General features: G+C 34.9%; 1 protein-coding gene across 4 annotated transcripts in view; it reads left to right on the top strand.

The window, feature by feature from the left end:
- Nucleotides 1-23,367, top strand: part of CNKSR2 (connector enhancer of kinase suppressor of Ras 2) — a 334,822-nt gene that overhangs the window by 133,009 nt on the left and 178,446 nt on the right. For all 4 annotated transcript variants that reach the window (XM_027868521.1, XM_027868512.1, XM_027868505.1 and 1 more), the window contains exons 5-6: nucleotides 8,738-8,779; nucleotides 22,823-22,942. In XM_027868521.1, the coding sequence (XP_027724322.1) occupies nucleotides 8,738-8,779; nucleotides 22,823-22,942 (162 nt within the window). The remainder of the gene's footprint in view (nucleotides 1-8,737; nucleotides 8,780-22,822; nucleotides 22,943-23,367) is intronic.

Here is a 23,367-nt window from a genome sequence, read left to right as displayed (position 1 = left end):
TGGACAATAAGCAGATTTAAATGGAAAAATCCCAATATTTTCCTCTTCTCTTGATATCTCTTTGCAGCATGAGTTGGTCAATCTGAGTACTGACCTCAGAACCCTACACAGTTGACAGATTACTGTACTCATCTTTCAATCTGTCAGAGGCCAAAGTTTCTAGATCAACCACACTCATCAGAAAAAGCATAAGATTCCAGTACAAAGAGTCAGACATAAAACAGTTGACTGAGTCTGACCAATTGTGCTCCCTTTATTTTCCTCCCAAAACAAGGACTCTGTGTAGCCTAGTGGAAAAGTGCTGAAGGAAGACAAGATGATGTTGATTCAAATCCTGGCTCTCACCCACATTAGTTATGTGGTCATTGGCATGTCCCTAAATCTCAATGAACCTCCACTTCATTTTTTGTAAAATAGGAGAACTAATGATTGCTATATTTTGAATAGAGTGTTGTGAGGCTCACGTGAGATCATGCCTATAACAAATTTTGTAAACATTAAAGTACTCTATAAATGCTATTTATTATTTTTACTTCACCAAGAGCAAATATGTGGATCAGTTCAGTGAAAGAGTAAGGCAGCAGGGAGTACCAGAGCAGCCTCCCAAGACAAATCAGTCTGAACTTCTTGCTTTGTTTGTGTTGAAAGCTCCTTCCTATTCTTCCTTGCACTTATATGGTAATTAACTCATTCCTTCAGAATGGCATTGTCCAATCTATTAAAACCAATATACTTTTAAATAGTTCATGCTTAATTAATGCTTCACAGGTGTGATATGACCAGATGCTTACTGCTTTGCCTTTGAGGCCCTGAAATCTAAATTTTCTCCTCTCTACCTGCTGCTGACATTACTAAAAAGCATTAGTGATGTTCCAGGTTTTCATTTCATATAAAAGATTAGACCCTTGAACTTGGATGTTCATTGGAAAAATAAAAGAGGATCAAACTTTGGAATTTACTGAAACTAGCATCCAAAAAGTGTATCATTAATAATTTGATATAGCTATACATTTTAACATTAATTTTTTAAAGATTTCCACTTCACAGTTTTGTTTGTGGAAAGGTACTTTGATGGAAAAAGTTTATGAAGCTTTTGGTAAATGCATGTGGCATTTTGCACCTAAAACATTGTTGTCTTCAGCAAGTTATCGATTTGAGTAAAAGCAAATCATTCCAGTTCTCTAAGTACCAAAAATAACTCTGTAGAGAAGATCTCCTTAACAAAGGTGAGTTAGGACAACTATGCTAAATTGAAACCTTCTTTCAGAATTAGAATTCTTAACCTTTTGGGGCCATGGCATTCATTTGGGGTCCATGTCAGGTGAAGCCTGACAACTCAGGGAAAAAATGCTTTTTAAGTGCATAAAATAAATCATGTCAACAAGCATTTATTATGTGCTTACTATACCAGGCAATGTGTATAAAATATAAAAGATTACATTGGAAAGCAATTATACTGAAATAAAGACATGATTTTCCCCATGGCAGCTAGTGCTGCTACAGATAGAGCACTGGGTTTGGAGTCAGGAAGAAGTAAATTAAATCTGGCCTCAGACACTTACTGTGTGACTTTGGGCATGTCACTTAATCTCTGTTTGCCCCATTTTTTCAACTGTAAAATAGGGATAATAATATCAACTATTTGCCAGGGTTATTGTGAGGATCACAAGAGATATTTGTAAAAAGCACTTAGCGAAGTGCCTGGAACATAGTAGGTGCTATATAAATGATTACTCCTTTCCATTCTCCCCTTCTCATCTAATTTCATGGACTCACTGAAATCTATCCATAGATTTGTTGGGAGCTTATGGACTTCTAATTAAGAATCCATGCATTAGACTGTAAACTCATTGTGAATATGGATTATTTCATTCTTTGTACCTAGTACCTAGCAGAGGCCTGCACACTGTAGGCACTTAATAGCTATTGATAGATAAAGTAGTTGATTGATTACCATTGTCTGATTGTGTCCTCTCTCATCATAGTTGGAGAAAAGTTCAGAGAAGTTAAATGAGCAGCACAACATCACAAAGCTAATTAATAGAGAAGTTTCCTTAAGAAATAGGAGAGAGTATAGTGAGTTTCCATATACTATAGAATAAAGGATGGAGGTATAAGGGAAAATAAAGAAATGTTGTTACAGTAAGGATGTGGATTTGCTTTCAAAAGCAATAGTACAACAAAATATTCTAATACATAATTCAGCAGTTCTCAAAATAGGGACCAATGGGAGTTGCCAAGACCCTTTCAGGGGGTCCATGAAGTCAAAACCACTTTCATAATGATACTAAGTTTTAATTTCTAACGTGGCAATTATTAATAGATAAAACCAGATTAACAAAAGCTTATTGTCACGCTCAATAATTTTTTATGAATGTAAAAGGGTCCTCAGACCAAAAAGTTTGAGAACCACTGACCTAATTGACCCAGAGTTCTTCTAATTATCCTTAATGCACTATATCTAAGTGGAGTTTCCTACTGAATGAGAAAGTCATGCCCCCCACTAAAACCTCACTCAGAGTTCTGCACTAAGTGGTCAATTAATCAGTGTTTATTGAACATCCAGGTGCATGGCACTGTCCTTGGTACTGAGAATACAAAGATTTAAAGGTGATTATCCCCACCCCAAAAGGCACTGATAGTCCTCTCATTGCTTTTGTTTGAATTATATGAGGATGTACAGTAAGGTAGGTGTAGATTAGTTTCATTTTTATTCATCAAATGTTTATTAAACATCTACTCTACACAAGTTACCATTTGGGGGTACTGGAGATAAAAAAAAAAAGAGGACAATCTTAATAGAGCAAACCCTTGAGGAGGCATGGTCCTAGTCCTAGTTCACACTAATTTGGCAAGTTACATTGCCTTTTTGAGACATAGTTGCTTCATCTGTAAAACGAGGGTTGGTTGACGATATAGCCTCAGAGATACTTTCCAATTCTATGATTCTTTGAACCTGGTCAAGGTCTTTTCTTTCCCTTTTCCTAGTTATAGTCCCACTTAACAAATATAACTTGATGAAGTCCTACATAAGTTACTTATACTTTTATTTCTACAAAAAATTTTCTCTTGCCATAGCAGATGCCAAAAGGAAGGAAAAATACCTACAGGTTTGTGAGCACTTGAGACTGTCAAAAGGGTGACAGTTGTACCAGATGCCTGTGAAGTATTAGGTGAAAATGCATCTGATTAGTATCCCAAGGGCCTCAAAATAATGGTGAAGTGAGAACCGAATAGTCATGCCTCAGTGTTACTAATAAGTGGAGTACCATGTTTATTCACCTTAATCATTTACCTATGTCCTTCAGGACAAATAGTCAGCCATATTTGATGCATCTAAATTTAGTTCAGGGCCTTGAAAGCAGTTGCCAGAATACTTTCTGCCCTGAGCACCTATGCAATGTACTATTGAACCTTCTCTTTTGGTCATTTTCCTGATATTGGCATATGGGGAGGTTTGGTTTGTCATTATGATGTGAGACTGTGGGTGTAATAATAGGCTAGAATTTGCTCTTCACTGGTGACTCACAGGGAAGCTTCTGGCTGCTAAACTGGGAATAAGCAACATCTGGAATTTTTGTTGAATGATTCCTTTTCTTTGTACCTAGTAGATTGCCTGCAATATTTTCCTCTAGAGCATTAAGCTATGCATTGTAATAGGATGTGATTTGGGTTAGTGATTTTGTCAGATGTCACCAACCAGTATCATATGTCATGTGGCTGTAGGAACCAAAGATAGGAGGTAAAGGGACTAATGATGAATGGTTAGAGGGTCAATTTTTTTCCATTCTTTTGCCCAAAACAGTAAAGTTTTTTCCCTTTTCTAGGAGAAAATAAAGTATAGAATTATTTATGTGTGTATGTGTGTACATATATAATTTATGTATAAGATACAGTTTTAACTAATAATGAAAAGAATTCTGTAGATGTATATGTGAATTTGTGAATAAATCATTTTGTCCTCAAAACCAAAATGAAGCTTGATTTACTCTTCTTTCTAATTATCTGCTACAAGTAATTTGATGCTTGGGGAAATATTGAGCGTGGCTTTTTATCTGCTCTGGAATATTCTATCTTCTCTCTTGTTAAATAACAAATAAACACAAAATTGGACACCAAGAACTCAGAACTCTGATCTTGCCCATTTGTGATTGTGGGATTTAATACAAGCGAGGGCACTGTAATAAGAAACTTATAATAGCAAGCGTTGTGGACCATTGAAAAGAAGACCTTTAAGATGATCAAAACTCTGTAAAATTTCTAGAATTTAATCATTTTAAACTCTACAATGATCACTTTGAAATACACATTCTTGGTAAAATTATTTTATTATGTTTATTTTCTTTTAAAAGGCTGTTCTTGTTAACAACTTAAAATAAATATTCTGAAGCTGAATTTAGAATTATAGTTACATGAGACATAGCAGTATCTAACACCCCAGAGATAAATACTATCCTTTACAATACAAAAGGCACAGTTTGCTTTTTCTGCTGTTATCAACCTATTTACTGAAGTTTTGACTCTATGCACATATTCTTAAGAAATTTTACTTACACTGAATGATATGCACCAAGCTTACATAAAATCCATGCATTGAAAAATAAGGAATACAGAGTGTTAACATTGTAGGAAGAAAATTTTTTCTCTATTCTGGTGAGCAAAGTAATAATGGCATTGTTTCACAGCGAGGATGACTGATTATGATCTTGTGTGGGAGTAGGTAGGCAGTGGGTGGCAGTTTCTCTGAATACTTTGCTGAAAAAGAAAAAAGTTCTTAAAAGAAAAAACTTCTATACATAATCTGCTTTCTAACTAATTCTGTGACTTGGAAATGTATTGCATGGTTTGGAAAAGAATTTCATGGAAAATTATGGAGAAAAAAGAATAGGCAAAGAAAGACTTTTCAGTCTTTAGAATACAGTAATGGAAAATAATTCTTTACTGCTGGTTATTTTATTAGCAATGCCTTACCTTTTAAGAATTATGATTTTGTTCAGCTAAAAAGAAATGGGCACATAACTCATCCACAAATAATGGAAATGTATAGAAATATTCAATCCAATGCAATAATTCAATACCTATTCAATATAAAGCATTACAGTAGGTACTGGGAAGATAAAAGCCAAAAATTAAAACTGTCCTTTCCCTCAAGGAGCTTACATTCTGCTGAGTGGAAGATGGGAAAACAACGTATGCTTAGAATACTCAAATATTCAAATACATCTGTGATCTCCTTAATGTGTGAAAAATCCCTCCAATACCTGTGTTGTACATGAACATGTACATGAACATGTTGTACATGTATGAAAATAAACAAAGGAATTTCAATATAAAGAAAATTTTATGAAGATGTGAAGATCAGAAAGGCCCTCTGGAGGAAACAACTGAGTTGTGTCTTAAAAGAAATAGCTGAACAATGTGCCATGAGCTTATCTAGTTATGCTTTGGAGTTTGGAACTGCAGATAAAAAAAGTTTATAAATAATTTTAATATACCTTTTACTTAGCCAGCATACATAGTATGGTAAGTATAATATTGACAAAATAAACAAATATCTATTACATATATGTGTCATTAAACACATTCATTAACCTCAAAACTGGTCAGGACTTGAACTCATGAAGAACTCAACATAATGGCTGTTCTTATTGAAGGGAAATTGTACACTAGTGAGTCTCCTGACTCTCGTGGTTCTCATGCTGCCAATTTAACTATTTGGTATGCTATGATTCCTTATGGCAAGGAATAGTATACTGTGAGCAAACGTAGCTTGAGAATCATTTAGCTTAGGGTTCCATGGGATAAAAGAGAGAAAGCAGCTGACATGGGGGATCACTCATGCACAAGCATAGAGAATGGTTTGCTATAGAGAACAGCTTATAGTCAAGTTTGGCTGGAGTTGAAGAGGTGTAAGAGAAATGGTGTGAGGTAATATTACAAAGAAAAGTTGAAGCTAAATTATCAAGCACCTTAAAAGCTAAGCTAAAGATTCTGTATAAAATCCTAGAAGGAATACTAATCCATTGAAGTTGAGTGTGGGTGTGTGCAGGTGTGTTTGTACATGTATGCATTTGTGTATGTGTGTCTGTATGTGTGTGTGTTTGGGCAAGGAAAGAATGGTCAAGATCCATGTTTTGACAGTTGTGTAACAGATGAATTGCGGAAAGAAAAGACAAAAGATCACTAAAATAAAATTACTTATGGAGGAAAGATTACCTAATTAGAAGCTTGCAACAATTGGTTCAAGGAATGACATTCACAGCATTAAAGTGAAGCTAGTAGAAGTTTTGGAAGAATTGTTTTTACCATAAAACAGAAAAGGGTTGTCAACAATGACTGCATAAGTGTAAATAAAAAGATTACTAAAAGGAAGCTGAACTTTTAGTAATTGAAATGCTAACAATGGTTCCAGAGATCATGTAATGAAATATGCTGTCTTCTTTGGGGCAGAGGTAGATACTAATGCAAGATGTGGCATACATTGTCAGATGAAGTCCCAGTGAAGGGTGTTTTTGCTTAACTCTTTCATTTTGTTACAAAGTTGGTTTCTTTTTCAGGGAAGCGAGCTGAATTTTTCCAAAGATGATAGAGATGGCCCCATAATTTCATTTGTATAGGAAACTTCTATCAATGCTAATGGTGATTAGCACCTTCCTACAACATAGTCTTAGAGAGTTTCCTGATACACTGAGAGATTAAGGGATTTGCCTAAGATCACACAGTCAGTATCTGTCATTCTAAGGCAGAACTTGAATCCAGGTGTTCCTGACTCTAAGGCCATTTCTATCTAACATGCAAGGTCGCATCACTAAAGATTATATCAGGGTATTAAAATGAATGTTTCCATGGAGTGTAAAGGCCTGCTTGAGTTACTCAAGATATATTTTTTCAGGGATAATTCCAGGGTGTTTCTAGTTATAAATTCAATAGAATGTTTAAGTTTGAATTGTGTTAAAAGACATCTCTGAATGATAAAGGTGTACCTCTCTTTACACAGCATTATTATACATGTAAAAAGCTTTCTTTAAACTAAATTTCTTTATAATAATTCCATTTTCCTACTAAAATTCCTTATAAAATTATAGTTTTGGGGAAAATGACCTGTATAATAAAATTACACTTAAGAATGCAACAAATCTCTTGAACTCATTTGTTAGAAACATTTTTGATAGACTGTTAGTAATAAATAAGCAATATGTAAAGTGGATAGAGAGTTGGCTTTGAAGCTAGGACCTATATTAAGCCCTATCTCTGACCCACACTAACTGAGTGACCCCGGGCAAGCCAATTCTATAAGATTCTTAAGACGTAGGAAAAGTACCAGCTTATATAAATGGAGGATGTTTGCCTGTCTGAGAACTGTCAACATAAATGAAACTATAGGCCCAATCCCTACTAAGAATACTGTTTCAAGAATATCAGAAAATGTCATTCCTAAGTACGAGAGTCATTTTAATTTTGGCATTTCAACTTAAAGCTCAACTTAAAATAAAATTTATAATTGCAACATCATATCATGGATTAAAGTCATCAGGCTTTTATTATTCCCCCTACACCTTAAAAAATTACTCTGACACTCAAGTTACTCAAATCATGTTCCTTGGTGGTAGCTTTAGATGCATCTTCCTTCATATCCACCTGCTCTCACCACCTGGCTTGGTGCACTTAATCTCCTGGGGCAACGTAACCAAGTCATAGGGGTAGAAGGTTGGTGTAAAATAAGGTAAATAGTATCTGAATTAAAACATGAATGACTCTCCGAGGACCCAAAGTACTTGGATATTTCATTCCTTTATACCACAAACTATTATTGGGTCAACTTTGTGCCAGATAGCTCAGCATCATTTTTCAGTTAATTGTAGTTTCACAACTCTTCCGTTGAGTGTAGGTTATTTACAGTCGTCCCTGAAAAAAGAGTGTTACTGAATATTCAGTTCAATTCAATAAACATTTATTCAGTGCTTATTATGTGCCAGGCATTATGCTAAGCACTGCCTATGCTTTGTCACTGTATTAATGGTCCCTATTTACTTGACCAATCAGAGTTGGGATGAACCGAATAGCCAACTGAGCAAGAATCTTTGCTACAGTATGCACCACAAGTGGTCACATAAACTCTCCTTAAAGAACTCTACCTACCTCTTATGGCAGTCTGCTCCATTATTGCACTGCTCTAATTGCTAAGAAACTTTTCCTCACATTACACTTGATTACAATTCCCATCACCCAGTTCTCCTAATTCTGCTTCCTGCATTGGACTGAGTAAATATAATCCCTCTTTTACATGACAACCACAAACAATTGAGGATAGCTATCACATCCCAACATGAGTCTTCTCTACTCAGGGTTAAACATCCTCCCTCCTCCTACTTCCTTAGCCTGATCCCCCACGTGGTTTGATCATGATGTCCTTCACTGTCTTAATTGTCCTTCTCTGAATGTTACTCAGCTTATTCATGCTCTTTTAAAAATGTGATTCACATAGATCTTCCCTGAAAAATATACCCAGAACTGTATACAATATTCTAGATGGGGTTTGACCACAAAATGTACTTGTCACTGGCAAATTTTTGGAGGTGTTAATATTTAGAGGGCAAATGGTTACACAGAATCTTTCAGCACACTTTTTGAGTTACAGTTTTTTAAGATTCTTTCCAACTGAAATGCCATGAGACACCACAAAAATTTTAAGTGATGTAAGATCTTTTTAACTTGATGTTTGTTTCTTTTCCCCCAGGACTGCACAGTATATGAAACAGAAAACAAAATTCTTCATGTGGTAAGTATACTAATAATTCTTCATTAGATCATATTTCATTTTTAATAGAATAAATAGGTTTAAGACTGCAGACCCCACAAATGATATGTCACCTCAGAATCTATGGACAAAGTCAACAAATTGTATTCCTTATAATGGAAGCTACAAAGAATTAACACATGTTGTATCACCCTACACTATGACCTGGAGAAAACACACTTCTACTCTCACCCAAATTCACTCTAAATAGATGCCCTTTTTCTCCATTTCATCCACCAGCCCCCAGGACTTTTTAAATTACAAAAAGTTTGTTACAAAGACCTAATATGAATAATATGTCTAGTTGGGAACAAAAACAGAAGATTAAAATGCCCAACTTAGACATATAACTAAAGTTTCCTCTATAAGATGTAATGAATATTAAAGTGGAAAGGTGCTAAATAATTCTGGAAAATTGTTTTCACTTGAAAAGTTGGGAATAGGTAGCACTGAAAATTTTACACTAGCCAAATTCTTTTACTTTGTCCTGATAACATAAACTTTCCCTCTGGTGAGATGATGGGCCTGGCTTGTTTTCTTAAATTGTCCACACAAAGATAGGTTTCTGATTTTAAGTGCTTTCTAGGTCTGTTTCCTTTAGAGTAATGAAATAACATTTCAGAACTGCATATTTGTCATCTTACTAGATGACAGTCATTTTTGCCCTCTTTTGTTTATTTGTTTTCTTTTAAAAGATCTCAGTAGTACTTTCACCCTTCTTTACCAAGGTAATTGCAACCATTGGGAATGGTACTTAGTAGACCCAATATAGCCACAAATGTGCAAAAGTACACTGCATGTAGGGGTATCACCATCTCCATACCTAGAGGAATATATTGGTTCCAACATGAGATTTCAATCTAGTTTATTTTTAGATTTTGTTTTCCAAAAAAATCTTGTACAATCATATATATTTTCTTGTTTGATAAGTATGACAATAATTGAAAGTATGTTCTTGATGGGCAATAGAAGAGACAGTCAGGAGTTCTGATATTAGTATTTTCCTTGACACTGATTTTCTCAACAGAAAAAAAAGTGGCAAATCACATTTTGTTTTTGAATTTTCCCATCTAGAAGACAGAATTAATAAGAGTACTTAGTTCTTTTCACCCACAAAACTGAAATAAAGCTGCAAAACCTCTTCAAGATCCTAGGATCCTACTAGAGTCATAGAGTTTGACCTAGAAGGGACCTTGGAGGCCATCTAGTGAAACCCCTCATTTTGCTGTTAAGTTAATAGAGGCCCAGGGATGTTAAGTGACTTGTACAAGGTCACACAAGATACATGCCTTCACATTATTGGGACAATAAATATAGGAAGATTACTTTTATTTATAATTTTAAAAAATTTACTTGAATATGACCCACCTGCAAAATTGAAACTATTCAGTACCTAAGTACTCTATAAGCAGTCCCCAACTTCTAGCAATTTTTTCCCCTACTGGTGCCAAAGGGGAAAAATTCAATGATTATTCCCTAAGTGGGGCATGTGAGTAGGCCATATATGTCATCTTTATTTTGTGAATACAGAAGGAAGTTTAGCAAAGTGATGGACTTTCACCCCCTTCATGTACTTGATAGCTGGATTAGATCTAGAGCTGGAGGTTACGGTTTCTCAGACCTGCTCTTTAAATCCTGAGACCAAATGAAATACCTTCTATTCCATCATATGTGCTAGACCTGAATATGATGGATATATCAGCAATCAGTGATTTTGTTAGTGTAGATCCTAGATACAGAGGGCATTTGTGATATAGTTGAAGGTTCTTGAGATGTTGCTGTAGCTGACAAATTTGTTACCCCATGACCACCTGGCTGATAAACCTCTGTCTGAACTTGCCTAGACAGGTCCTTGAATGATAAATATACAGTGTGACTAAGGATTGTGAAAACTAAGTAAACATTGTTATTGTTAAAATGGGCAGTTCATATATTTTACTTAGCTAGTTCTATAATTGATTAATATTTCTCTTCTTGCAGTCCACATTTGAGAGTACTAGGTATTTCAAAAATTCAACATGTTATCTTCCCCCACCTTCATACAGGTCATTCCCCATGGCAGGAGCCATTACTTCCATCTCCGTCTTTTGGAATCCTTATCTTCTTTCAAGGCTTAGCATGGGGGCTAACCTCTCCTAAGACCTTTCCCAAGGCCCCTAAGATTAAAGTGTTTTCTCTCTCCTCAAATTTTCACAGAGCACTTTCTCTAGATCTCTCATTTAGCTGTGTGACCCTTGGCAAGTTAATTAACTTTTCTGTGTCTTATTCTCATCTGTAAAATTATGGGGCCAGATCCAATAATCTCTAAGGTATCTTCCAGCTCTAAATCTATAATCCCATATGTTCTGATTACCCCTTACCTTGAATTATATTTATCAATGCATGCATTATTCTCTCCTTGTTTCTATTCCAATAGAAGGTAAGTCCCTGGGGGGGCAGCTAGGTGGCACAGTGAATAGAGCACTGGCCCTGGAGTCAGGAGGACCTAAGTTCAAATCCAGCCTCAGATACTTGCTTACTAGCTGTATGACCCTGGGCAATTCACTTAACCCCATTGCCTAGCCAAAAAAAAAAGCCCCTTAGGGACAGGGACTATCTTTCTTTTTTTTAAAAAACCTTGTGTATCCTTGGCACTTAAGACAATGTCTTTGCTAAGAGGGGCCTTAAAACAAATCTTGAATTAAAATGCTGTAAACAATATAATACTCCCTTTCTCATTGTGATGTTAGCAGAAAACTTTATAAAATTCATGGTTTCTAAAGTGGTATATTATTACTGTTACTCAAAATTATACTATAAAGGATAATGATAGATGGAAGTCTTTTATGCTTTTTTTTTTTAAAACTGGGCTTGTGATTAATCAGAGAACTTATCTCCCAGTATATTCTCTGCTACTTCCAGTCTTACAGACTTGCCTGGAGCACTAAAAAGTTACCTGATTTGGCCACAGTCTCATAGCAAGGATGCAGCAGAGAATGGGTTTTAACCCAGGTCTTCCTGACTACCAGATCGCATTTTTATCTAAGACATCATGCTCCCCTCTTGGAGTTCATTTTCTATAAAAAAAAATTTCTTAAAATAGCTGTTCTATCCATTTCTATACTAGAAAGATGAGATTTCATGATACAAAATAACGTAATTACAATTCAACGATCTTTCTTTTTCCTCTTATAAAGATTAGGGGGGAAATATAACCCTTGTATTTAGAGTTATCAACCCTTGTAGTTCACTACCAGGCAGTCTGACTTTATCAAAAGAGAACAAGGGTGAATGGATAGCTGATATGTATGTAGCTTCACATCGGGAGACCTTGCGGATTAATTTAGAATTGGTCAGCTTTAAATCTTATAATGTGAATTTAGTAGCATCAGCCAGACTAAGCAAATACAGTACCTAACTATTTAAGACATCTTAATGTTAGTTAATCTTAGTAAATTAAGTTAGTGACATGTCTTCATTGTCCATGAATGATAATGTAATAGTCTATTATAACTCAACTCATTTGTTGCTCCAGTTTTAAAAGGCTATTTAATGAGGCAAAACAATATTCCAATGACTCTTTTTTTGACAGCACAAATCATTTACAAGATGTAAGAGAATTCCTCTTTGCTGTGTTATGCTCTTAATTGTAGTTTTGACCCTCTACCCACACACAGCTTTGGATTCACTGGAGAAAGAGAGCAATGTATTTATTTCAGCAATTCACTTCATTCTCAAAGCTTATGGATTTCTGTCTAAACAAACATTGGAAGAAATGGTGTGTTGTTATTTCTATTGCTCAATAAAGATTCTGAATAGAGGACTGGGGGAAATAGATAAGATTTTATCCCTCATCAATACACCAAAGAGACATCCATATCTCTCTTCTAGTGATATTAGTAATGGAATCTGGCAAGATACTTTTTCATTTATGAAATGCCAGGAAGTTCCAACTCTTCAAAAATAATTAATTCCAGTCACTCTAATTGTACAGTCTTTTAGATGATGGGAATATCTGTGGTAGATTAACAAATGCAAAATAATACTAGATGTTCAAATATCAACAGGAGAAGCATAAATAGCTCATAAAAATGAAATCTTTGGGACCACAGAACCATAAGGAGTTTTATTCTGCAGAAAATTTTTATTCCAGCACAATTCTTTTTGGAATAAACACTTCACTGTCATATGGCAAAATTGGAAAAATCTTTTACATATAAGTAGTCCTTGCACACTGTGAGAAACAGAAGAAATATAAGACATAAGTCCTATCTTCATGGAGTTAACAAAATATAATCCTTGTGGAGAAAACCAAGGCTTATTTTTATTTTAAAGTGCTAGAGAAATGGTGTATAATGATTTAAATTGAGTCCAATATGTGAAAAAATATGACATCCCACAACTTAAATGAAGTGATGAATTAAAATTAAATCCAGATGGGACATATTTGCACAATTCAATTCCCATTCTCTCCTTGTGTTTTTATATTTTACTAAAGTAATCAATTTTGTTTACATTATTATTCTTCTAAAAATACTCTGGATGGAATTTTGCATTCTGTTGCCCTTCAGTTTTTAAAATTTTTTTATTAATATCAGTCCTGATAATGATAGCCTTTTTCCCCCTTTTTAACCAAAAAAAAAACAAAGAAGACTAGAGTTTGTGTAATTGGCTTAGAATAAAACACTAAATAGCTTTAAACATTTAATATTTGAATATGATCAGTAACATATTATGAAAGTCCACTTTTCATTCTGATTAACGTGCAAAGCTGAAAAAGTTTATCCATCTTGTTATCTTTGACCTAGTAATTTCAGTGATCAGTAAGCTAAATTCTGGGTAGATCAGAGATGGAGGTGGGAGACGAAGTTTAAAGGGAGGAAAATGGGCTGATTTTTCTTCAGAAACTATTTGTTAAAATGAGAACTCAAATGTCATTTCATCCAACTCTTATTTCAACCAAATCATAAATCCTATCTATATCATCCCCAATGAGCATGAGGACCTCCAGTGATAAGCTTATCATTAACCCAACAGAGGCAGCCCATTATATTTTTGGACAGTTTTAATTGTTAGATTGGATCTTTCCAGTAGCTTAAAATCAACCTCCCTATAATTTTCCACCACTGGTTCTATTTCTTCCACCTGGGACCAAGAAGGACACTTTATATTCCTGTGAGAGCCTGCTTCTAGCTTAGCATCCTCTAAGGAACAGTGCATTCTTCATGGGCAGTGCAGTGATATCTAATCTCTTAAACTCCAGCAGTGAAAGTCTTGTTTCTCCTTGCTCTCATGTGATTAAAATTAGGGGAAATGCAATCTCTCTTCCACATGACAATGTCCCTTAAATGTCTTTATATATCATATCCCTCCTATCCTTATATGTCATCATAATATACAAATCTTTTTTTTTCCCTTTAAGCATTAGCCCAGTTCTTTCAGCTAGTCTTTGGTGGTATTGTTCTGTCTCCTCAGTATTTTGGGCCCTGTACTCTAGACCATCAATTCTTAAACATTTTTTGTGTCATGTACCCCTTTGACAGTAATATGAAGCCTGTGAATCTCTTCTCAGAATAATGCTTTCAAATGCAATAAATAACATGCATAGGATCATAAAGGAAACTGATTATATTGAAATACAGGTATCCAAATATAGTTTTAAAATCATGAATGACAGATTAGGAAACCTTGCTCTAAACTAACCCAGTCTGTCAGTGTCCTTAAATGGAGACCATTACTGGATACAAGACTCCAAGTGTGGTGTATAAGAGACTATCGTGGGGCAGCTAGGTGGCACAGTGGATAGAGCACAGGACCTGAGTTCAAATCCGGCCTCAGACACATAACACTTACTAACTGTGTGATCCTGGGCAAGTCACTTAACCCCAATTGCCTCACCAAAAAAAAAGAGAGAGAGAGAGAGAGACTATTGTTTGGCTCATTTTGGAGAATCCATTATTACATTGGTATGAGTATTCATTCCACTGATACAGATTGGAACCCCTCTCTGCCTAAGTAGACTGGCTTCATGAGTCATGGACAAGTTGTGTGTACATTTTTTTAATTTTAATTTTTCACTTAGGGGCCAGTCTCCTATTGATGAACCTCCCCATACCAGGAGAGGGCATTAGTTAGAAAACAAGAATATAGTTCATTGTGGAGCCATACTTGAAGCTTTTGCCTCTTGGTAGGATCTATCAAAGTATGTATTCTACTGGTGTAGCTCTTTAGAACCTAAGTGACATCTTCTCTCCCTGATGAGAAATCAGAGTATGTCTTTAGGTGATGGTGCAAAATGTTAAATGTATATGATTTCACTAAAAGTTCCTGCTAGTATCTTGAAGGATGTCTTGCAAATAGAAGAGGGATTCATGTCTATTGGTGGCATGAATCTCTAAGTGTTCTCATTTGAGGTCAACATTGTGCTCATTCTAATGAGCTCTAGAATATTATACAACTTCTTCATTGAAATCCATTATCAAGGGGCAACCAGGTGGTGCAGTGGATAGAGCTCTAGCCCTGGAGTCAGGAGGACCTGAGTTCAAATCTGGTCTTAGTCACTTGACACTTACTAGATGTGTGACCCTGGGCAAGTCACTTAACTCCAATTGCCTCACCAAAAGGCAAAAAAAAAGAGAAAGAAATCCATTATCACCCAAAAGAGACTGGCTTAGTCATCCACACCAGAAAGAAAAAGTAGATGAAAAATATCACTTTCTGGATAATGACATGCCACTTCATGGACATACTGCTTTGTTAATACATCAGGATATATGCATCTTGGAAATGTAGCATGGAAGAATAATGAGCTGGATTGGTCCAGAATTAGATAAGGTTGAGCCAGCTAATCTTTGGAAAATTTCATTTTTAATGACCCTAACCTACTTGATTCCATGAAATCTCCCTGTCTTAATACTAATGGTTTCATGGTGATGTTATAGGTGCATGTCTGTGAATCATGGAAAACTACAATCTTGGAAGAATCAAAATTGTCATTGATCTGAAGGGCAATGAAAAGATGCATGGATCATATAAGTTATCTTCAGCATATTAGTAATGATGAATTTTGTGTGGTCCATTTAATGATCACAGCAAAAGATGAGAGATTGACAACCTGAATTCTGCCCTAGTAGCCATGTATGTTAAATGTCTTAGAGAAAGGCCTCTGACATGTGTGATGGATCATTTGTGAGAAATATATGAAAGGACATGAATAGGAATCACCTAAGTTAAGGTGGTTTTAATTAAAGGTATTCTGCAGAATATCCATGAGAGAATACCCATGCAGGTGAGAGCCCATAAATGATTAAAGTGAGTTAGATATAAAAAGTGGCATAAAAGACATTATTAAGAATATATATGCAGAAAAAATGTGTAAGTCAGCCATGTGACAAGAATGAAAGGTATGAGATGAACAGCCCAAGTGATGTACTGGTATCAGTCTATCAGTCATTTGACAAACATTTATTAAGCACCTGGATGTGCCAGGTACTCTGCTATAGTTTTTGTGTTATGAGAAAGGGCTGCTTTGGATTGATAGAATAAAGGGACATTATTGAATTTCAAATGAGGGTCACAGCATCTTAAACTTGAAAGATATTTCCAGAGATCTCTTAGTTTATTTCTCTTTCTCTAGAAAAAAAAATCACTTTTCGTTAAAGATTTTTCATTTGGAGTAAAATAGAGGTGGAAGCTGTTTTGGACAAGTCACTTAGTGTCTGTGATCTCAATGAGCTGAAAAATGAGGATTTCAGGCCTTGATGATCTCTGAGATTTTTTCTTACTCATGGTCTTTGAATCTAATATTAATTAGGGGTAAGTTTAATCTGAAAGATCTGAGTAAAATCCTATATTTTTAAGAAATGTACTTCTGTTACTTTCAGATACTGATAAGATAAACTGCTGATTAAATGTTCCCAAGTCAAGATCCTGATTGAGCTCAGAGACTCAATTGTAGACTAAATTGAATTTCCTTTTTCAGCTACTTCAGCCAGCCTAAGATCACTAGACATCTTAGGCTTCATTATCACCTGAAGCTATATTACTTTCAAAGATTTAAATTTTAAAATTTCACCCCAGACTGGCAACTTGCTGTTCTTCTGCTGCTGCTCCCTCACTCCCAGTGCCTCTACTCTATTCTTTGATTTTATGAGTTCTGGTTCTCTCAGCCCCTCCATATTCTCCCAATCTTTGCTCTCCTTTCTAACTTAATTTCCTGCCATACCTGGACTGAATATCAATTAAATTAATAATCATCCTCCTAGAGTCCCTTAACTTTACCATTTCTACACTTCTAATCTTATTCTGGGTAAGCTCTAGAATCTTTATTTTGGTTGTTTAAAACAAAACAAAACAAAAACCTTTTTCATGTATCAATCATGACTTTAATCAAATCATACTTGAATGTTCTCTTATTCAAACTAAACAATCCCAAGTCCCAAATATTTTTCCTTTGATATTTTCCTCTGAAATACCTTTGTAGCTCTTTGTTGGACTATTATTTCCATATCCTTTCATGGCTAAAGTTGGTCATGACTCATTGATGAAAATATGACTAAAGCAGATTATAATGGAAAGAATATTCTCAGGCCCTGGTAAGTCATGATATTTGTTATGATGTCTTTTATGCCACTGTTCTATTTCACAATGGCAATGCACTATTAACTCATATCCTGCTCACAATTACAAATAAGTGACTTGTAAGAATCTTTTAGTTTAACTATGTCCCCTTCAAACTTCAAGTTTAATTTGTATCACTCATTAATAGTGAGAAAGCAAAGATTTACCCAGCCCAAGCTGATTTTTTTCATCTAAAAGAGATGAGTGTCACAGTGCTTACTACTTATACCCACATATGCATAGTCACTATCACTTTTACTTTTTCTTTAAAATCCAATTTTAATTAGTCATTCAAAATTTGACCTCAGCCCTTACGATTTTACCTCAGCTCAGGTCTGAGAAGCCACAATGCTTCTCACCCTTAGAATGAGCAAGATAAACAGAAATGGCATAAATTAAAAATCATTTTTAAAATAAGACTCCTATTATCTGTCAACCCGGAATACCAATTGGGGGCAGCCAGGTGGTGCAGTGGTTAGAGTACTGGATGACTCATCTTCCCAAGTTCAAATCGGGCCTCAGACACATCCTACCTGTATGACCTTGGGCAAGTCACTTTACCCTGTTTGCCTCAGTTTCCTCATCTGTAAAATGAACTGGAGAAGGAAATGGCAAACCACTTCAATATCTTTGCCAAGAAAACATCAAATGAAGTTACAAAGAATCAGACACTACTGAAATGACAATGAACAACAAATAATGCTAATTAATACCATTTAGTGTACGCGAAATACTTAGTCCAAGCTAATCACAAAGTGACATTAAAACTGCTCCAACAATAGTCATCTTCTATCTTTGATCAATTTCTTAGTCACCTTTAGAAACCGCAGTCTGACAAATGATGTTATTCACCCACAGACTCTCTGCCGTTCTTCTGTTGAATGCTGTCTGTCAGGTTGAAGAACAGGGATTGTCCAGTTATATTCTTCCTTCAGCTTAGATCTCAGTACTTTCACCTACAAAGATCCCATAGTCCCGAGTTGCCTACTTACTTTGGTATTGTTGCACTTTTTACCGCAGAATCCTTCCACAATACCACCATCTCCCTCTAGTCATTCCTGAGTTGAAATGCCCCATCTCAGCTATAGAATGGTACTAAATCAATAAACAAGCATTTATTAAACACCTACTCTGAGCAAGGCAATATGCTAAATGCTAGAAACACAAAGCCTCAGTGTATGAGTCCCAGCCCTCAAAGGGCTTAGATTCTATAGAGGGACACACACACACACACACACACACACACACACATCTATATGTATAAGTATACACACATATAGACACACACACATATATGTGTACATCTACACAAAATACATAAAAATAAACACAAGGTAATTTAGTCAGAGGCTAGAAAGTAGGATTCACTAGAAGCCTGAGAGATCATGAAAGGTGGTACTTGAGCTGAATGTTGAAGGACCTAGGAATTTTAAGAGACAGAAGTAAGGAGGGAACACAGTCCCAACATGAGTGACAATCCAAATTGCTCTAATTATTAAAAGGCCCTGCCATAATTATACTCTGTGTATCACTCTATGTATCAATTACACCAGATTAACTAAAGAATATAATCTCATTTAAAATGCAGATTTAGCAATTTTTAAATAAAATACAACTCACCAAAACATTGGAATTTCTTTAAATTGGTGTTTTGCTACAATTTCTACATCATTTCTTTTTTCCTTTTCACTGAAAATCTTTTAATCAATGAACCAAGCAAGTTATATTTATTATTAATTATTATCAACATTATTATTTTTGTTAAGCTCATTTGTAACATCTCAGGGTTGTTGTAAGGATTAAATAAGAGATACATATGCAAAGCATTTTGTAAACCTTAAAATGCTATATAAATGTAAGCTATTATGGTTGATTGCATGTTATAGGAGCTTAGGGTATGCAATAGCAACTTTTCCGTATGTAGAATTTAGTAGTATCTGACTGCTCCATCTCAGACCCCATCTCTAGAGTTAGATTTATTGAAACATCAAAAGAACCTTTTTGTAGGGTGGCTATATGACAATTACTACAACAATAATAACAAAATAGCTAAGATTTATATAGCACTTACTGTGTGCCAGGCACTGTGCTAAGAACTTTACAATTATTATCTCATGTGATCATTACAACACATATATGCACGCAGAACATTGTTTATAGGATATGTATTGCATATGTGTTGTTTGTGCATGTATGTAACTATACATTTCATAGCTATATTTCATATAGAGATAGAAACATAGTTATATTTCTAATTATAAACAATATAGTCCCTACCCTAAAGAGCTGCCAATCCAGTGGAGTAGGTGCCACATCTATATAAATAAGCCTGATACAAACTAGAATGTAATAGGGCTAAAGGAGAGATCCAGAGAATTTGAATTATTAAAAAGTCTGGAGTATCTTTTTTTTTAGTATACTCAACATTCCCTTCTTTAGCTATTATTATTTATCTAAATAGATATGGTTATGTGTAAATATCCACATGACCATTTCCCATAGTTCATGCATTCACATTTTATTTTCTATCATATGGATAGATTTGGATAGAAATCTATCCATTTCTATCATATTGATAGAAATGGATAGACATCCACTTCTATCATTTCATTCACCAGTTATAAAACATCCTTTCAGTAAAATAAATAACACTTACATAAATAGCATGAATGCTATAGTATTTTTCATTATATCCTTAACTCTCTTCTTTGAATCTTTTTGTCAGGAGTCAGGAAGTAGTCAAATATTAGCATTTGTTTTTACTTGAACTAGGAATCTGCCAGTATCTTTGTGGACTCACTAGTCAGGTTCATTTTTATCCTGTCTTGCCTGCCTGGAATGTCCTAAGTGTTTATTATTTGCTATCTTGAAAACAGAGAGCTCTCTTACCTGCAGAGTTAGTATTCCTGGCTCCAGGCTGTGTTTTCTAAATGTTTCACCTTTCATAACTTTTTTCATGTTTCTATTCATAGTCCTTTGGTTTTGTCACTCCTTACTTTACTGATTTTCGTACTTCGAGGTGTAGGTAGCCACTGTCTCCTCCAGAAAGGAAATCCATCTGCACATATACTTACATTTTTTATTTTGAGTCTTCATGATTTTGTTACTGGACTCCTCCAACATAGTTAAAATGTAGTTGTGGAGCCCTTTGAACTGGAGAATATTCTATATTATCTCATATCCTACACTAACTATTTAGAACCTTACTGGATCCTGGGCTAATTTTAACATATTTACCAAAAACTTCTATAGAAAGGTAATTTGCTTATCATCTGACACACATATAATATCTCTTAGTTGTCTTAAAACAAGAGTTAGGATTATTTTAGGCACCAAATTGAATTCATTGTGATACTATATTGGCCAAATTCTCTTAATCAGTCCAATCAGATGTGGGTAAGGCATAAGCTTGAGTGGGACGGATATGGAGGTCATATAAGTCGAATTGGTTTATGACCTGGAAGTTGCCATTGGTGAATGTTGGAATGGAAAGGAAGGCTATGAGTCAAGAACTGAATTTATTAAGTCTAGAAGGGGAATGAACTGGAGGTTAACAAGAAAAATCTGGATGGAATGATGTAATTAGAAGGTATGAACTTCAAATTAGTAGACGTGGCAGAGAGAGAATTAAAAATATTAATGGTTAAATTAAAAATATTAATTTTAATTATTATTAAATATTAAAAATATTAGTGGTTAAAGGGAGTATGCTGATTCCTCCTCCTGATCCTGCATGTTGAAGGGTGAGGGAAAAAGAAGTGGCCAGTACTGAAGAGTGTGGCAAGGATATGTTGCTTCCTTTAGTTGACTTAGTTCCCTAGAAGCAATTAGGTGACAAAGTGGATAGAGTGTTGGCCCTTGAATCAGAAAAACCTGAATTCAAATCTCACTTCAGACATTTACTATATTGGTGCTCTTGGGTAAACCACTTCACCTCTTTTTGCCTCAGTTTCCTCAACTGTAAAATGAGAATAATAACATCTACCTGTCATGATTGTTGTGGAGGTCAAACGAGAGAGTTGTAGAAGTGCTTTACATGGTGCCTGACACATAGTAGGTACTGTACCTTCTCTTCCCAACTTCAGTCAAGGCTTAAATATATTTAAAATATTTTTGTTACTGTTCTGGAAGTTTTATTCAAAGAGTAGAGAGCATACAGAAAACTATTTTAAATCATGATAAATGGCACACGATTCAACAAAACTCTTTTTTAATTAGTGTTTTTAGAGGGAGGAATGTTAATTGACCTACACAGTACTTAAAACAATGATTTGTAAGATGAATTGCATTCCATTCCAACACTCATGAGCATCCATCACAATTAAATCTTAGTATTAAGACACTATAGTCCACCCTACTCACTTAAATCTAAATATATGATTGCAAAGTCTCTATGAAATACGTGAATACATTACCATATTTTTTGCTATTTTGATATGTCCTCATTTAGCTAAAACCAAAATTTTACTGCAATATTAATTTTAGAACATATAAACACATACAGCCCCTGAAGTGATTAAATTCCCTGGAAGAATAACTATAGATTAAAGATTAATTCTAACCAACTTGGCAGCATTCCATGGGTATTTACAAGTAGATATTTCAGAAGTTCCTGTTCATATAATTTTAAATTAACTGTCAGAAATTGGTTCTCTTATTTTGAATTGTGTGTATTTTCCAAATTGATGACTACCCCTCTGACTTTTAGAAATCTATCTTCAGTAATTCAGAGTAGCATATAGTGTGATTGAGAGAATATGAAAATGTGTGATTAAACCATCCTGGGGGAAAAATGTTATAGGAGTGTAGAAATTTTGAAGCTATCACATGATACTAACTCAGAGGGTATTAAATACTCACAACCTATATTACGTAGTGATGCATATTTTAAGCAAATATACTATTATTATTATTATTATTATTATTATTATTATCATTATTATCATCCATTTTATTCTTGGATGAAAACTTCCTGGTCATTATACTGGTCAAAGGGAACAAAATGGATTAATGAACTTTAGTAGTTACATTGGCATTGGGTTTTGAGATCAATAAATTTATTTTGCATGTGTTATTAAAAAAACACTACTAGACAGGAAGTGCTTAGAATGCAACATTTTGACTGCCTTCTAACTATATAAAAGGATAACTAGCTAAGCAGCTGAGTTTATCTCTTGAAATTGTCATGAATCTCTTTTATGTTGCTTTATGCTGTACATTGATATAATGTGCAGTCCATTCTCCCTGTATAACTTTATGAAGAAACAATATGACTTCAAAAGGTAATGAAGGATGGATGGATGTCACTTGCTATCTTTTCTTGATGTTCTTTTTTTCTTGAAAAAAATTTCAACCAGGTAGGCAGTTATTTGACATGCTTTATCATTTATTTGGAATGTTTATCCTAATCTTTCTTTTTGCTTTCAGTGTAAAACACTTTCTGGAGTCTGTGACCACATTATCTCCCTTTCGTCTGATCCCCTGGTTTCACAGTCTGCTCACCTGGAAGTGATCCAGCTAGCAAATATCAAGCCAAGTGAAGGGCTGGTAAGAAGTACGCAGTTTATTAAAACCATCCTCCATGAGCAATTAGTTAATACTTTTGGCAAAAAGTCTACAGTATGGACTTCTGTCAGTTATAAGAGAAGTAGAATGAGAATAGTAGAGCTAAGATATCAGGAGTTTGATGTGACACTCTCTGTAGATGGAAGGGAGAGAAAATGTCTTAGTGATTTTTGGATTTCCCCAGTTTGCCAATCAGTCAGGCCAAGCACTGTGTTGAAGATAATTGAAATTAAACCAGTATTCTTTAATATTCAAATCATTTGATACTCTTTCTGGGCAGGTAGTCAAGAGGTGATTTCCAAGGCAACTAATACTTAGCCAGCTCTTCAACAATTACCTGAAAAAGAATATCTAGAATAGGACAGACAATAAGAGGATAATCAGCTTCTGCCTGAAGACTTTGAATG

The sequence above is a fragment of the Vombatus ursinus genome, unplaced genomic scaffold (genome assembly GCF_900497805.2).
Source record: "Vombatus ursinus unplaced genomic scaffold, bare-nosed wombat genome assembly UNPS02001419.1, whole genome shotgun sequence".
In the NCBI taxonomy this organism is placed as follows: Eukaryota; Metazoa; Chordata; class Mammalia; order Diprotodontia; family Vombatidae; genus Vombatus; species Vombatus ursinus.
Note: the sequence above shows the minus strand (reverse complement) of the source record. Positions and strands in the feature narration are given on the sequence as shown.